This window comes from Bufo bufo, chromosome 6 (assembly GCF_905171765.1).
Source record: "Bufo bufo chromosome 6, aBufBuf1.1, whole genome shotgun sequence".
In the NCBI taxonomy this organism is placed as follows: Eukaryota; Metazoa; Chordata; class Amphibia; order Anura; family Bufonidae; genus Bufo; species Bufo bufo.
Genome location: NC_053394.1, coordinates 332781149 through 332798158, shown reverse-complemented (window position 1 = coordinate 332798158; position 17010 = coordinate 332781149). Strand labels below are relative to the sequence as shown.

The following is a 17010-nucleotide window of genomic DNA, read 5'->3' as shown; positions in this document are numbered from 1 at the left end:
TCCTATGGAAAATAACTGTCAATCAGCAGCAGGTAGGCGGGGAGAGTCAGGAGCTCATGAATATTCAGGACTCATCATTATCAGCTGGAGCTTTTCAATACAAGATGTTGGCAGATTGACTGGGTCAATTAAAGAAAGTGACCCAGCATTTTGCTAAGAGAATCAGTCACTTATTTATGTTGCCCTTAGTAGACACATAAAACTGGTGACAGGTTCCCTTTAAGTAAGTCCAAAGAGAGGCGGTATATTAGTGTTAGGGACCAATCAGCAGAAGCCACCTTGACGCCTGGTAGATGGGCCCGACACACGTTTGATCAAATATGTGCGCTAAGAGCTTCCATGAACTCATTTATAGTCGGTATTGTACCACTTTTATTTAGAATGACGCCCATTTCTTAGCTCTATTGTTTGCATGTATAATGGTGTGCAGCCATTTTATTTTTTATTATCGGTGGGGTTAGACACCAGAGACTGCCACCAATTAGCAGCACAGCGCCGTACATTGTATAGAGGCTGTGTATGGTATTGCCACTTGAATGGGACTGTGCCAGGCCTAGGCCCCTGACTAATGACAAGGTTAAGCAGTAAGAAGGCCCAGGGTCTTCTCAAACTGCTGATCGGCGGGGTTCCCGGGTATCGATTAGATACTGATGGTGTCATCAGTTAGAAATAGCCCGATAACCCCTTTAAACTACTGTAGCGCATAAATGAAAAGCTTTTGGACAGAGTTGGAGGAGAACACAAATCATTCACTTTCACGTTTCGAAATATATTTTATTTCCTTTTATGAGTCAGAGCGAATGCAGTCTCAAAACCTGGAAATGATATCAACAGGGACATACAGTATTGCAAAATACATTCACTCCATGTACAAAGCTAAAGCTGTGCGGCCGTCTATGGGCATACACTCACTTCTCTCAGAGAGGCGCCTCTTCATCCGCTGTTGCGCCTATTAAAAAGGGGCTTCTGGGCCAAGTAAAGAAAGGGCAATTGCGCCATAAAAACAAGTTAAGAATATAGAGAGTATTTTTTTTTTATTTATTAGAAAGTGCAATCTATTTTCAACTGAATAATGAAAAAGAAAAACGCACAAATCATCCTAACTAAACAGTAACATTACTGGCGTGAAGAAATACAGCTAGAAAAAGACATTATTAGAAGGTCTCCTCTGGTTCCGAATTTACCTCTTCTAGGCCGGCGATGTACGGCTCCACCCCGTCAGAGAAGAGCGCGTGGCTGTGTGAGGCGATTGAAGAAAGGCTCTGAGATGCTTGTAAACAAGATGGATGAAAGCCAGCGTTCACAACGTGCGGACAGACGGAGGATCCCAGCCTGACGGCCTCCATCTGCAGCTGTGGACAGGGGGGGGAAACAGACTGCAACCTATACAAATCTCCCTGTGTGCGCTGGAGCCTGAGCACATGCATGCGGTCACAGCGCCACCTAGTGCCAGGCTCCTCGCTCTACTGTAAAATATAAGATTTCAATTGTATAAAGATGGAGGAATTTAGAATCCATTAGATTCTGTACAGCCAATATACAATTGCTTTTATGTAAAACCTGTCCAGTCCTAACCAGGTCTCACCGACTGCTTGTGTGACCCTCGTGTATTATTTCTGAAGTCCTCTGTGCTGCTGCCTGATCATTTAAAGACTAAAAGAGAAAATGTGAGTGACGTTAAGAGGAGTAGTGTGAACATGGAGTATGACCAGCGCAGTCCTGGAACCTGCGATGTACAGGGTGCGGCACGTTGCTATCGTAGGACACCAAGCTTTTGAGACAGGACTGGAATACGGGCGCTCAGGAAGTCATGGAGTCAAGGTTTTATTGAGGGCACAGGCACATGAGGCCGAGCAGACAGGGAAAGCAACCGTCAAGGGTTCCATGATGGCCGTCTGGCTGCCATCTATAGGTTGAATCCAACTTAAAAGTGATAAATGATGAAATGACGAACTGTCACTGTATCCATGAGCCATGGCCGCTCTCGGTTTTGTTTCTAGGAATTCACGTTCCAGGCTTCAGGCAGAGAAAGAAGCAGGGGTGGAGAAAGACGGCGAGTCCTTTTCTGTACCCCTCCCCCTTGCGTCCCACATATATGTACACCCAATTCCAACAGCGTTATCAGTCTTTCCGTCAGTGGACCTTGTAAGATTTCTCCAGCCTTTACACTGCGGCCCAGTTTTCTAGTTCTCTCATGTCGTCATCATCCTCCTCTTGCTTCTTCTTGACTAAAAAGTAAAACATAAAACGTGTTAGTTCATGGACCAATCTTCTCTAGTGTACAATCTGGAGCTGGACAGCGTGTCCCCTTTAAGCCATGGTCACCAAAAAAAACAAAAAACAAAGATACTTCCAGCGTTTTTTTTTTTTTCTTCCCGATTTACTACAGTGTTATTCTTACCAGTGAACAGTCAAATCCAGAGCACAGCAGCTCCTAGTGTCAGAGCATGGAATTGCATGTATGTTGTAGTAATAGCATACATTCACATGGGACAACTCTTCTGCCGAATTTCCTCCACAGGAAATTGAGCAGTAGAGTTCTCTGAAATCCATCACCGCAAAAAATACCTGAAACAGCACTGCGGCAGGATCTCAGCGCTTCATCTGCAAAACGGGAAAGTCTAAGGAAATCCCAAAGCATGAATGGACATGCCTCAGTGTGTGCTGTGAATGTCAAGTATCTGCAGCATTTACATCACATGTGGACATACCCATAGGACAAGATGCTGATATTACACAGTGCACACTCAGTTTCACTGGCAAATTCAATAATTTGAAGAGAAAAATTTTTTAATACAGTCCCGATAACTCACATTTTTTTTTTTCCCCCAGTTTTCACTAAACATTTCTGCGAGTGGCTAGGGATGACTTCTTAAAGGCGCAGTCTGTTACTACTCTTTTTATGTTCCCAATGCATTACAAATTTAACACCATTCAGGGCTGTGTGGCTGCAGAAGGGGGTCCACGTCTGTGATTGGCTACAGCCACAATTTAAGCTTTAGAACAAGACCAAGATTGTGGCGTTCGCTGCGAGACGCCGTGAGTTACAGCCATTAGAAATGGGTCCAAGTGAGAGCTGCGTATAAGGGAAGTTTTCACTCCTGACCAAAATTTCTAAAGGCTGTATCTCTTGACATAGCTCAGCAAGCTTAGGCTACTTTCACACTTGCGGCAGAGTGATCCGGCAAGCAGTTCCGTCACCGGAACTGCCTGCCGGATCCGGCAAAATGTATGCCAACTGATGGCATTTGTAAGACTGATCACGATCCTGATTAGTCTTAAAAATGCCTTGAAATGCCGGATCAGTCTTTCCGGTGTCATCCGACAAAACGGATGCGGCATTTATTTTTTTCTGTCTGCTTAAGGACGGATCCTGCATTCCGGTATTTTGAATGCCAGATCCGGCACTAATACATTCCTATGGAAAAAAATGCCGGATCCAGCATTCAGGCAAGTGTTCCGTTTTTTGGGACAGAGATAAAACCGTAGCATGCTGCAGTTTTATCTTTTGCCTGATCAGTCAAAAAGACTGAACTGATGCATCCTGAACTGATTGCTCTCCATTCAGACTGCATGGGGATATTACTAATCAGTTATTTTCCAGCATAGAGCCCTTTTGACGGAACTCAGTGCCGGAAAAGAAAAACGCAAGTGTGAAAGTACCCTTAGACTATCAGCTTTAAAACAAGACTAGGATCACATCTGTAGCTGATACACATCCTGAGATATGAAGGGTTTAGACTACTTTCACACTTGCGGCAGGACGGATCCGACAGGCTGTTCACCGTGTCGGATCCGTCCTTCCGCTATTTTGCTGTGCCGCCGGACCGCCGCTCCGTCCCTATTGACTACAATGGGGACGGGGGCGGAGCTCCAGCGCAGCACGGCGAAAGCCGCCGGACTAAAAAGTCCTGCATGTCCGACTTTTTAGTCCGGCGCTTTCGCCGTGCTGCGCCGGAGTGCCGCCCCTGCTGGCACGGCGAAATAGCAGAAGGACCGATCCGACATGGTGAACAGCTTGTCAGATCCGTCCTGCCGCAAGTGTGAAAGAACCCTAAAGCAGCCCACCCCCTTCAGTCGGTTGTGATCTCAGCCAGCCCGGAGGGGGGTCAGTGGAGAAGTGCTTACAGGCTGCACAGAGAAGAGACACAGATTGTCTCTGCCTATGGACCTGTTCCCAGGGAGAGGGTAACATGGACATTTGTGCATGTTATCTATCCTCCTTTCCCCTATCAGAGACCTTACTGGTTCTCAGATTGTCAAATGATGAGCACTTGTGCATCTAATAACCCTGTTGCACCTAATTAGGCCGTTTATTGATGCCATGGCCCAGATGTTTACCAGTGTCTAGATCATGGTGTCAAGTGCACCAACCATTTGTACCACACACACACACAAATATCAATAAAGTTTACATTTTACACTGTACCTACCCTGTCCATATCTGATCTTTAGTGTAACATATACAGACCGCTTCTTTAGTGATACAAGTTACACACTGCGGTAATTATCAGATTATCACTAGAGAGTAATGTAATATATTTCTGGTAGATGGGAAAGGTTTCCATTAGAAAAAAAATTATTCTCTCACTATTGCCATAAAGAATTAGTTTTAAAAAACAAGACTGTGGAACAAACCAGGGAAACTGGGCTCCTATCTAGGGCTGTGCGGTTCAGGGGTGGCACTGAAACAGGTGTAGGGTATTTTTTGTGATAAAAGAACTGTTTCGGAACATCACAGGGAATATGGGCAAAAAAAAAAAAAGTTGCCATAATGGCCGTGCTTGCCTAATGTGTATATTCCCGTGTGTGCGTGTAAAATATATATATATATATATATATATATATATATATATATATATATATATTATATATATATATATATATATATATATATACACATATACACACACACGGGAATATACACATTAGGGAAGCACGGCCATTATGGCAACTTTTTTTTTTTTTTACACTCACTTTAAAGCAGTTGTCCGACTAAAAATATGCATTACCTATCCACAGGAAAGGTGATAAAAAATGTAACTGATAAGGGGTTCCAAGGGTAGGATCCCTTCTGATCATGAGAATGGGGTCCCTGAGTGAATAAAGCAATGATCGATCACACAAGCATACTGTTGCTCCATTCAACTCTTTGGAACTGCAGAAGAGAAGTCGAGTACAGTGTCTGACCATCTCTGGCAATCCCATAGGGATGAATAAAGAGAACGTACACGTAAGGGTAGGCGATATAGACTATATGCGATATAAAACTATATAAATCTCGGCGCGCACCATGTTCTCCTGAGCCGTTACAGTGGAGAAGGAGGAAGTCCCACTGTGTGCGGCTGCCGCTGACCACCAATGAGAACAGAGAGGAGGAGGAGGAGGAGAGGGACTGTGGCCACTCCGCCACCAATGAATATAGTTAATATGCCTGAATACAAACGTAGCCTGCATGTGCTAGCCATATCCCATACCCAGCCTCTATGGCTGCACGCTGTGATCAAACGCAATTAACCCCTCAGGTCCTGAGGGGTTAATTGCGGGGGATCACGGCTCGCAGTAATAGAGGCCAGGTATGGGATATGGCTGGCACATGCAGACTACGTTTGTATTCAGGCATATTAACTATATTCATTGGTGGCGGAGTGGCCACAGCCCCTACCTTCTACACCCCCTCTTCTAAGTATTATATTAATTGCAGGCCTCCACACAATTAAATCATTGGTGGCAGCTTCTGATCGGAGCCCCAGCAGTGTAATCCTGGGGCTCCGATCGGTTACCATGGCAGCCAGGACGCTACTCAAGCCCTGGCTGCCATGGTCAGCTCCCTGCTGCTGTGTGTACTATGCACACAGCAGCAGGGAGAGTGTGAGATCCTATTTACCCTAATAGAGCTCTATTAGGGTGAATAGGACAAGGGCTCTAGCCCCTAAGGAGGCCAATAGCACATGCTTAAAATTATATCACAATATAGATTTTAGGCAATAACGCCCACCCCTACGTACACGTGTGACCATCACTCTGTTCCCTCCAGGAACCCCATTCTCATGTTTAGTGGGGGTCCCAGAGGTCAAAGTGTCACCTGTCTCCTATGATCATATGTAGCTTCTGTAAATACATCTACTGTGCACTGCACTGCTAGTAGCACTTACCGGGCTTTGCAGGTAGAGAAGCAGCAGGCACATTTGGAAGGGGTACAGTTTCTGGGCCGTGGACCTCCAGAAGATTCTTGTCTAGTTCCTCCTGTTCTAGTTCTTCCAACTCCGCAATCAATTCATCCTGGAATGAACAGAGGTAGGTTAGATCAATCACAGTATATACACCCACTATAGCCCTATGTGCAGGCACCATCAGGAAGGGTTAATTCAGGGTTCTCGTCCCTTTACAAATTGGACACGACAAATGACTGCTCCCTCAATGAGCTTGTGCTCGTAGAGCGTTACAGACCTGACAAGTTACTTTACAGTCGGTCTTAATTTAACCAATTCCTGTAATCCTGATGGCGAGTGCTCAGCCCAAAATAGCGGTAATTAGAGGGCCGAGCTCAAACCTGCTAAGAATAGTTATCACTGCTGAAACCACATGGCCCATAATCCTATTTACTGCACAAACCACACCAGAAAACCAAAACTCCTCACAAATTCTATGTAACGCTGAAAATGGCTGCAAATCTACTGACGTATAAACTCGGCTGGAAAATTATCAAAAGGCTTAACGACAAAGGACAGAGTCCAAAGGTGACAACACCGGATCTCCACGTTCTTGTGAAACTGTACAGGAGCGTTGATTCTGTGCCAAAATATTAATGGGGATGTTTCCTTCCCCTGGGATAGTCTAAAATCTACACACAGATCTGACAGCCATCTTGTTTCATAATATAAAAATCAGAAAAGGATATTTAGAAAGCAGGAAATAAATTAAAGGAAATTTCTGCCTTGCGAATGGTTGCAAAAAAGCAAGAAAATAGATAAATAAGCAGAATCGCATAGCATAGAGTTAGCAGCTATTCACACGACTGTATCCGTTTTGCGGTCCATGTTCTGTCTTTTTGAGAGGCCACGGAACGGACACACTGTGTGCTCTCTGCATTTTTTGTGGCCCCATTGAAATGAACAGGTCCCCAATGCCATCCTCAAAAATAAAAATATAAAATGGATTGGACGTAGACCGAAAATACGATCGTGTGGTTCATAACCCTGTACTAGGTATCACTAACAGCAGACTATAGACCATTTGCCCTCTTCCTGGGCCTGTTGTGTGGTCAAGGCACAGCTCAATCCTGGTCAAGTGAATGGGGCTGGGCTGCAATACCGAGAACAGCCACTATCTAACGGACAGCGCTGTGAGGGGGGAAAACCCCTCTAAAGATACAAGACACACGATGTAAAAAACCACCAGGAGAAGATTTTAGGTTAGAACCAGCTAATTCTGCAAAGCCATCCCCCAGAAAATAGATAATCACCAGTGCTGGGGTTACTAGACCACCACAAAATGGGGGGGAAAGAAACTGACGTTTTTTTTTCCTCGGCTCACTGCCGTAGCCATCACCACTGTAAGCAGAGGCCCGGCTCACATAATGGTGGTTATTATGCATGTTTATTCATCTGTGGTCCTAACTACCATCATATACATTCACGGAAACACCTACTAGATTGTGTACTGCACCTTGTGGACTTGGGCTTTAAAATGACACTTCCGAAACAAATGAAGCAGTAAAAGGTAGTCGGCGACTTACCTCATCAAAATCGTCAGCAAAGCCAACGGGTTTCGAGATTGCGTCGGAGATCTCCTGGGCCAACTCCTGCTGGTCAGCAATATCTTGCATGAGTTCATCCACTTTATCAATATCCCTGTGGGGAGAGAAAAAAGTGTTAGCAACAGCGGATACAACGTGAAGACGGACCACACAAACTTATTCTGACCACCCACATTTGAAGCTGAAACTGCCCAGCGACCCCGACTGCAGCAGACCCTGCATCAGCAGCCTGCAGTAATCAGTAAGGGGCCTCTCCCCTACTAGGACCCCCATATACTCAAGGGCTTGTACTGGTGTAGGCTTTTTAAGCATTTTATAAAATGACCTTGGAGCGTCTGAACAATTCCCCAAAAATGGGGACACTCGTGCACACGACCATGTCCGGTGTGAGGTTTGCATTTTGCAGACCTATTCTATCTTTTGGGACTTACGGAAAGCGCACGGATGATCTGTATGCTTTCCGCATCTGTATGCCCGTTCTGCAAGATAGAACATGCCACAATATGCGGACCACAAACCCAATGAATTCAATGGGTCTGCAAGAAACGTGGAAGCAACACGGAAGGTATTTGTATATTTTTCTGAGACGCAAATAGTGTCAGAGCTTCACCGACCTGCAAAAAACCTGGGCCTAAAAATTGTAGAAAAATGATCGTTTACGTAAAATTGTGAAGACGTTGAATATCCCACCATCTACAGTACATAATATCAAGCCTGTCCAGCCAGCTCTGAAAGACACTCCTCTAGCTAGCATGAAACTTCGGATGTGCCAAGCTAAAGGAATGTCAAATTGAGAAGGAGTTAAGGGGGGGGGGGAAGGGGCACAAAGCTGCCCCGGTGACTCCAGGTCACAGAGTTTGAGCATGTCAGGTACATTTTATAAAGGTCATTTCTTCAAAATGGCTATGCTGAGAAAACAAACCCAACATTACCGATGGGACCTAGCATGTAATTAGTAAAGCCCAGATCTGATGACAGGCTTGCTATGGCCCTGCAGCGGTGGTCCACAGGCACTATATGGGGCACTGGCCACAGCCTCAGAAATACACCATAATTCCGACACAACTTTTTACTTACATGTTGTCATGAGCAGCTTTCATGGCTTTAGCGGCATAGCCCATGTTCTTCAGGACTTCCGTGTTCGTGTTGGCATTTTCTAAGGCTTCCCTCTGGAATTCAATGGTGGATAACGTCCCGTCAATCTGCGCCAACTGTTTCTCGTATCTCTTCTTACGTTTAAGGGCTTGTAGGGCAGCTACAGGCAGAAAGAAAGAAAGAGTAGATGCATAAATGTACGGCGAGGGGTTTCACACAAAAGATACTAAGCCCGTGATACCTTCACTGTCATGACAAGACCATTCATACCGGGCCACGTCAGAGGACAGGCAGGCACACTTCCCATTAGTGTTGTATTACCGCACAACACTCCTAGTGATGGGGACTGCTGTAGGAAGAAGAACAAGCGTGAAGGAAAGATGGAGCGCCGAACAGCACCAAATCCCACCCTATTTGCTGTCGACAAAATATTTTTTTTTGCTTCATTATAATATATCTTCTTAAATGTAAAAAAGTAGACTTTTCATTTTCTAAAGGGTTATTTCTATCGGTGGGGTATAGCCATCATTTTATAATGGTAGGGGGTCCGACCTCTGGCAGACGAAGAGGCCACAGCGATAATCGAGTGTTACAACCCTTTCATGGTCTCACCCTCATAGTCAAGGGCCGATGTGCATGGGTGAATCACTGCTGCAGCCTCTTCATTCTCAGGATGACCGAGGGTCCCAGAGGTCAGAAGGCCACCAATCATAGCTATAGTGATAGCTAATTCCTAGTGATACGCCATCAGTTTACAATATGGCAGGAATCAGCAACCTCTGGCACTTCAGCTGTTCTGAAACTACAACTCCTAGAATCCTCTTTTCACTTCTATGGGACATAAAAAAATAAAGTAAAAAAAAATGCCAGGCAAGTGTGCATGCTGAGAGTTGTAGTTTCAAAGCAGCTGGAGGGCCGAAGGTTGCTGACCCTTGCAATATGGAAATGGCCATTTGAACGTTTGGGCTTCCAAACCTTTTGAGAATTCCTGAAGAATGTTTTTCTAATACAGTCCTGATCAAAAGTTTAAGACCACTTGAAAAATGGCAAAAAAATAATATTAGCATGGCTGGATCTTAACAAGGTTCCAAGTAGAGCTTTAAACATCCAACAAGAAGAAATGGGAGTGAGACAAAACATTTTTTGAGCATTCAATTTAATGAAAACAACGAATAAACTGAAACGTTTAGGACCACACCTCCAAAAAAAAAAAAAACTAACCCCCCCCCCCCCCCCCCCCCCCCCCCCAAAACAGAAATCCAACTTCCAAACATGAACTCAGTAATGAGTAGCTCCGCCGTTATTGTTGATCACTTCAAAAATTTGTTTCGGCATGCTTGATGCAAGCGTTTCCATGAGGTGAGTGGGAACATTTCTCCAAGTGGTCAAGACGGGCCGCACGAAGGCCATCTACTGTCTGGAACTGTTGTCCATTTTTGTAAACTTCCCTTGCCATCCATCCCCAAAGGTTCTCAAATGGATTTAGATCAAGGGAACACGCAGGATGGGCCAAAAGAGTGATGTTATTCTCCTGGAAGAAGTCCCTTGTCCTGCGGGGCATTGGTGTACTGTAGCGTTGTCCTGTTGAAAACCCCAGTCGTTACCACACAGACGCGGGCCCTCAGTCATGAGGAATGCCCTCTGCAACATCTGGACATAGCCAGCGGCCGTTTGACGCCCCTGCACTTCCTGAAGCTTCATTGTTCCACTGAAGGAAAAACCACCCCAGACCATTATGGCGCCCCCTCCACTGTGGCGCGTAGAAAACATCTCAGGTGGGATCTGCTTGTCATGCCAGTGACGTTGGAAACCATCAAGGATACATTTTTTCTCATCAGAGAATAAAACTTTCTTCCACCTTTGAATGTCCCATGTTTGGTGCTCTCTTGCAAAGTCCAAACGAGCAGTTCTGTGGCGTTCAAGGAGACGAGGTCTTTGAAGACGTTTTTTGTTTTTGAAGCCCTTCAGTCTCAGATGCTGTCTGATGGTTATGGGGCTGCAGTCAGCACCAGTAAGGGCCTTAATTTGGGTCGAGGATCGTCCAGTGTCTTGACGGACAGCCAATTGGATCCTCCGGCTCAGTGCTGATGACATTTTTTTGGGTCTTCCATTCGACTTTTTTGTTCCATAACCCTCAGGATCATTTAAGAAATTCCAAATGACTGTCTTACTGCGTCCCACCTCAGCAGCGATGGCGCGCTGTGAGAGACCCTGCTTATGCAGTTCAACAACCCGACCACGTTCAAAAAGGGAGAGTTTTTTTGCCTTTGCCATCACAACGAGTGACTACCTGACAGAAAATGACAATGAATCCACATCTTTGCACAGATTTGGCCTTTTAAAAAGGCACGTGGTCCTAAAATTTGGATCAGCTGAAAAACAGCCTGTTTCAGTTTAATCGTTATTTTCAATTAATTGAATGCTCAAAAAATGTTTTCTCTCATTTCTTCTTGTTGCATGTTGAAGCTCTACTTGGAACCTTGTTAAGATCCAGCCATGCTAAATATGATTTTTTGCCATTTTTCAAGTGGTCGTAAACTTTTGATCAGGACTGTACATGGTCACAATCTCATTAAATGAAGGACACGCCCCAATCATCTGCGTTTCATCCCCATTGATTCCTACGCCCGTCTCCTCTGTACTGGGATGACTGGCCGCGGTTGCTATCAGTCGCCGCCCCCCCCCCCCCCCCCCCCATGGCGAGTCGTGATTTCAGCTGCCTAGAAACAATGGGGGTCATTTACTAACACCAGTCGCAAGGACCCTTTTTGATATGTTTAGACTCCTGTGAGACAAAATGTTGTCGCACAGACAATTTTACGCCGTCGTAGCTACTGGAGAGTGACCATTGGCCCCGGCAAATTCAGAACATTTACGCCTGGAAACGAAAGTATATGTTGGAGAGAGGATGCCCTTAATTTATGACGAGGCCCTGCACCTTATTATAAATTAGCCGCATCCTCCGGCAGTGCAGGGGATATCAAAGACTGGCGTAAAACGCCGGTCTTTGATAAATGACCCCCACTGTCTGTAGATCTCGGGCTATGCTGTGGATTTGGGTTTTTTGTAGCATGCCCTATCATAACCCATTTCAGGAAGCTGCCTCTACAAGCGTGAAACCTGTGTGCGCTCATGTGCGCCCGGTCTGCAAACAGTGGTCCGCTATACATGGGCCCCCTACACGTGCACGCAGTTTTCGGATGCGGACCTATTCACTTGAATATGTCCACCATCTGCAAGTGGCCAGGCAGGTTTTCTGGTGCAGTTTTGGATCATATAAAGGAGAGAAAGTATAAAGGAGAGGTATGACTTCTCTATTCTGAATTCACTCCATTTTCTGTCCGCAAGTCCATGTACGCCGCATGTGAACATATCCTAACCAGTTACAGCGCACATCCAGCATTGACCGGAAACCATTTATACACAAATCCAAGTGAGGGGGGAAGAATTCGTTCTCCGCACACATCAATCACATCTCCAGATCAAAGCTGAACGCCCTACAAGCTGGAACCTGCCTCACACCTGTCATAAAAGCCTACAGAGACCAGCACAGTGTCCCTGCACCCTGACTGGGTGCGACACCTAGCAACCGTCCTAGCAACAGTGCACCCCCTCCCTGTGCACACACAGCCCGCCCCGCTCACCAGGCAATGAATTACAGGATTACCATGGACACTGCAGGAGGAACTACCTCCGCTTTACTCCCCGTTACCTGTCCACAGGGTTTTAATATTGATGGTCTATCATCAGGTCAGACAATCAGCATCTGATCAGCGGGGATCAGACACCCAGCAGCTCCACCCCATTGTGCAGTGGACGGAGTTGGTAACTGCAGCGCTGCTCCCGGACACGTCAATGGGAAGAGAGCTGTCCACTACACAAAGGGTGGAGCTGTGTAGTGCTGCCGATCAGATATTGATAGCTTGTCCTGAGGATAGGCCATCAATTTAAAATCCCTCGATACTGCGGTTATCTTCCTTCTCCACATGAAGATCGCATTTCGTGGACACGAACGCGACTTGTCCGACCCAAACTCACTGCATCGTAGGGATGTACGAGGCTACAGGTTCCAGTCCAACCACGGGTCTAGTGTCCGGTACTCACATGATGCAGCGAGTTCAGGTCAGAGGAGCTGCGGTCGGCACGCAGACCATGTTTCTGCAAATACGACCGTAAAGGGGTAGTCCGGATTCAGATCTGAAGCTGGACATATGCCCAATCTTCACCCCTCCAACCCCCGACGTGACCTTCGAAGAATTTCACGCTCCGATGCTCTCCCTTGCCTTGTTCAATCCAGTATATATTGCACTGCCAGGCTCTGATGGGCGCGCTAGCCATTTTACAAGCTACGGCAGTGCTAAGCCTGCCAGGCTCACTCTGCCGAGCTTTACCCATGGAGAGCCTGTGACGTCACCAGCACAGGGCAAAGGAGAGCATCGGAGCATGAAATGTCAGGGGGGCAAGGAGGGTGAAGATCAGGATATTTCTGGGTTCAGCTGTGAAACTGGACAACCTCTTTAAAGGGTTTGTCCCAGCTCAACCTTTAGTACATATTGCTAGGATATGCCCCAAATGTCTGAGATGGGACCTGCACCCAGCTGCGGCACCACACATTTGGGGCGTCCCCCTCTCCATCCTCGGCTATGAGACTGGTGCACTCGCTTATTTTCGGAACACCCGGAATACTTGTGAATGGAGGGTGGGCGCACATGCGCGGCTGCTCTCCCTTCACTTCCGTCATTTTGTACCAGAAGTAAGGTTTTTTTCCTGCAGTATTTGGAGGAGATTTCTTCTCATCCACTTAGCTGGTAATGTAAAATGCTTTGGATTTGCTGCAAATCTTCAGAGGCAAACTGGTTGTGTTTACACCATATGTGAACCTCGTGGGGGGAGGGGCGGGGGTGTTCTATCTATTATTCTAATCCCTAGGCAGAGGAACCCTCGGCAGTAAGTACAGACCTACCAGAGACACCACCCATGGACCCTAATGCAGTCACTGTGGGGCTATCGCACGAGGTGAAGTGAGGGTCCCCTGCGCAGAGGCTTTTAGGTTTGTGCTGGAATTTCCAGGAATCGCAACTCGTACCCCGTTCTAAGCCAGGGCCACAAATGAGACCCTCAGATCTCAGAAGCAGGACCTGGCTTTGGGGTGGGGTGGATGAGACCTGTGACGAGCTGAGGCTACCAGGGAAGCTACAGTGAACTGCCCAGATTTATGAGCGCCTTCAGTTTCTGTAGAAAGTCTCCTCAACCCAGAATTTCCAGTCTGATTCCCTCTGGGCACTGCAGCCGGAGGACTTCTCAGGTCCCAGCACCAGAAGTCTCACATTTCCTCTCCTGCACACGACCAGATCTGTTTAGGATCCAGAAAATACAGATGCCGTCTATGTGCGTCTCACAAAATTTCGCAGGGCGCTCTGTAAAAAGGTCTATTCGTGTTCACAAAACAGACAAGAATAGGACAGGTTCTATCATTTGTGGCCCAGCCGCACGGATGACATCCATGTGCTGTCCGTTTTTTTTTTTTTTGGGGGGGGGGGGGAACCATAGAAAGAAAAATTACACTGTGATAAAAAAAAAAAATAGAGCATATGGCGCCATTTCATGTAATGTATTTCACGGTGTCTGGCGACATGCAACCACAAAAATCGGACTTGGATGGAATGTCGCCTGTCGCACTGTGACACCATTGTACTGAAATGTCGCCATAGCCTTTTCTGTTGCGTGGCACGTGTAGCCGTTTATCCTTAGTGGGGTTGTATACCATGGTAGTTTTTTTATGACATTTGTGAATTTTCAACTTTTTTTTTAACCATTTTTTGTGGCTAGATATTAGATTAAGGGGATTCAGCAACTGCAAGACTACGGACCGCGAGGCAGTGGTGGGAAGAACAGTGCAAACATACCTATTGTGGAGCTTTTCTCATCAGGAGTAGTGTGAATATAAAGTTTTATTCATGCACATTTGGCTTCTGCAAGTGCCCTGGAGGTGGAGCTTCACTGTGAAGGGGTTTTCTAAGACTTTAATACTGATGAGCTGTCCTCTGGATAGGTCGGCAGTATCTAATCGGTGGGGGTCTGACACCCAAGACCCCCGCCGATCAGCTGTTTGACAAGGCAGCAGCTCTCCTGTGAGCACCAGCGAAGACACCAGAATTGGTCACATGGCCTAGGAGCGGTGAATGGGGGCCGAGCGCGATACCAAGCACAACCGCTATATAATGTACGGCACTGTGAGCTGCGGGAGGCGGAGGTGCTGGGTGTCAGACCGCCTCGATCAGATACTGATGACCTAACCTGATCAGTAGCAAAATCTTGGAAAACTCCTTTAAGCTGCATCACAGTCGCTCCCCTCGGCTCTGAGTGACAGCTGTAACATCCAATCAGGAGCCCATGACAGCTGTCTGCTCCGGCCCCAGTCACTATAATGGGGGCGGGAAGGAGTATGTTGTAGTTTTATTCCGGCCGCCTCTCGGCACGTTTGCTGCTAGTGTGATACTAGTCGTCTACCTCTGATGACAAAGCTCTCCCCGATCCAGAGCCGTCAGCGGAGGGTGAGACATGTATGACAGGTCTTAAAGGGCTAGCTTACTTTTAGTTGTAGCTAGTGTTGAGCGAACTTTTGTTCGGCATCTAAAGTTCGGGTTATCGAAGAATCGCGTTATGGATTCCGCTACCACGGACCATAATGGAATTTAGAATCCATAACGGGATTCTTCGATAACCCGAACTTTAGACGCCGAACTTAAAACACAAGTTCGCTCAACACTAGTTGTAGCCACTTTTGAAGCAGTAACCAGGAATTCCCTGGACCTTCAGTGAATACAGTTATGTGTACGGCACAAGGACGCCAGATGAGAACATAGAATATCAGTCCATCTATACTACTACTCTCATCAGAGCCATGCTTACCAATCCATCTATACTACTACACCCATCAGTGACCATGATTACCGTCCAATCTATACTACTACTCTCATCAGTGACTATCATTATCAGTCCATATATACTACTACTCTCATCGGTGATCATCATTACCAGTACATCTATACTACTACTACTCTCATCAGTGACCATGATTACAGTTCATCTATACTACTACTCTCATCGGTGACTATCATTATCAGTCCATATATACTACTACTCTCATCGGTGATCATCATTACCAGTACATCTATACTACTACTACTCTCATCAGTGACTATGATTACCGTGCATCTATACTACTACTACTCTCATCGGTGACTATCATTATCAGTCCATATATACTACTACTACTCTCATCAGTGACCATCATTACCAGTACATCTATACTACTACTCTCATCAGTGAGTATCATTATCAGTCCATATATACTACTACTCTCATCAGTTACATAGTGCCGAGTAAAGCAGTGATGTGCAACCTGAGGCCCTGCAGCTGAACCACAACTCCCAGCATGCACCGAGACAACAGTTGAGGGTTGTCCTCTCTCACCTCTCTTGTTCTTGGTGGCCGTGCTTCCTCGCCGTCGTCAGCTCCTGCTCGATTTTCTTCTCCAGAAACTCCTGCTTCTTGGCCAGCATCTCCTCGGTGTCCCGCAGCTTCTGGATGGCCTCCTGGGGGCTGGGGCCTTTGCCACCCTTACCCCCGGTGCCGAACAGCTTCCCAAACACCGACATTTCCCCGGCGTAAGGACGCGACTGACCACACGGACACCCTGGAGACCGAGCCTAGCGCTGGGAGCTCGGCTTCACGACCGGAGGACTGAAAGCTCCTTCCCTGCGACGACGACAACCGGACTAGTCCCGTCAGCCCCCGGCGTACTGGCGTCACCAAGTCACGCGCTCACCTCACACGGAAAGGGGGCGTTACTCTGACGGTCCGGAAGCCATTTTACTATAGGGCATGTCTGCTGCAATTCTCGTAAAACACGTAGAAGCACTTCAGAACAGTACTTCGTTAACGCTGTGCTGTTACACTAACCGGGGATATTCTACTTCCAAGAGTCAACTTGCAATATTTTATAGAGAGTAACTAAGGGTTTAACCACTTCAAAGATGTCCGCCCTCCTTTTCCCAAGATAGAAAAGCTTGTGTAGCGACTAGTGTCATGTGACGTCAGCCACAGTAGGGCGCGCATGCGCGTTAAGCATGGGTGTGTGCGGGCTGGGCTGT

At 46.6% G+C, this 17010-nt stretch overlaps 1 protein-coding gene across 1 annotated transcript; it reads right to left on the bottom strand.

Moving 5' to 3' along the window:
* Positions 1–1017: 1017 nt before the first annotated feature.
* On the bottom strand, positions 1018–16650 carry CHMP4B (charged multivesicular body protein 4B). The gene is given in 6 exon segments (XM_040435330.1): positions 1018–2228; positions 6156–6282; positions 7739–7853; positions 8837–9014; positions 16331–16346; positions 16348–16650. Coding segments are annotated over 6 exon segments (669 nt in total). The 5' UTR covers positions 16516–16650; the 3' UTR covers positions 1018–2163.
* Between the last annotated feature and the right edge of the window lie 360 nt (positions 16651–17010).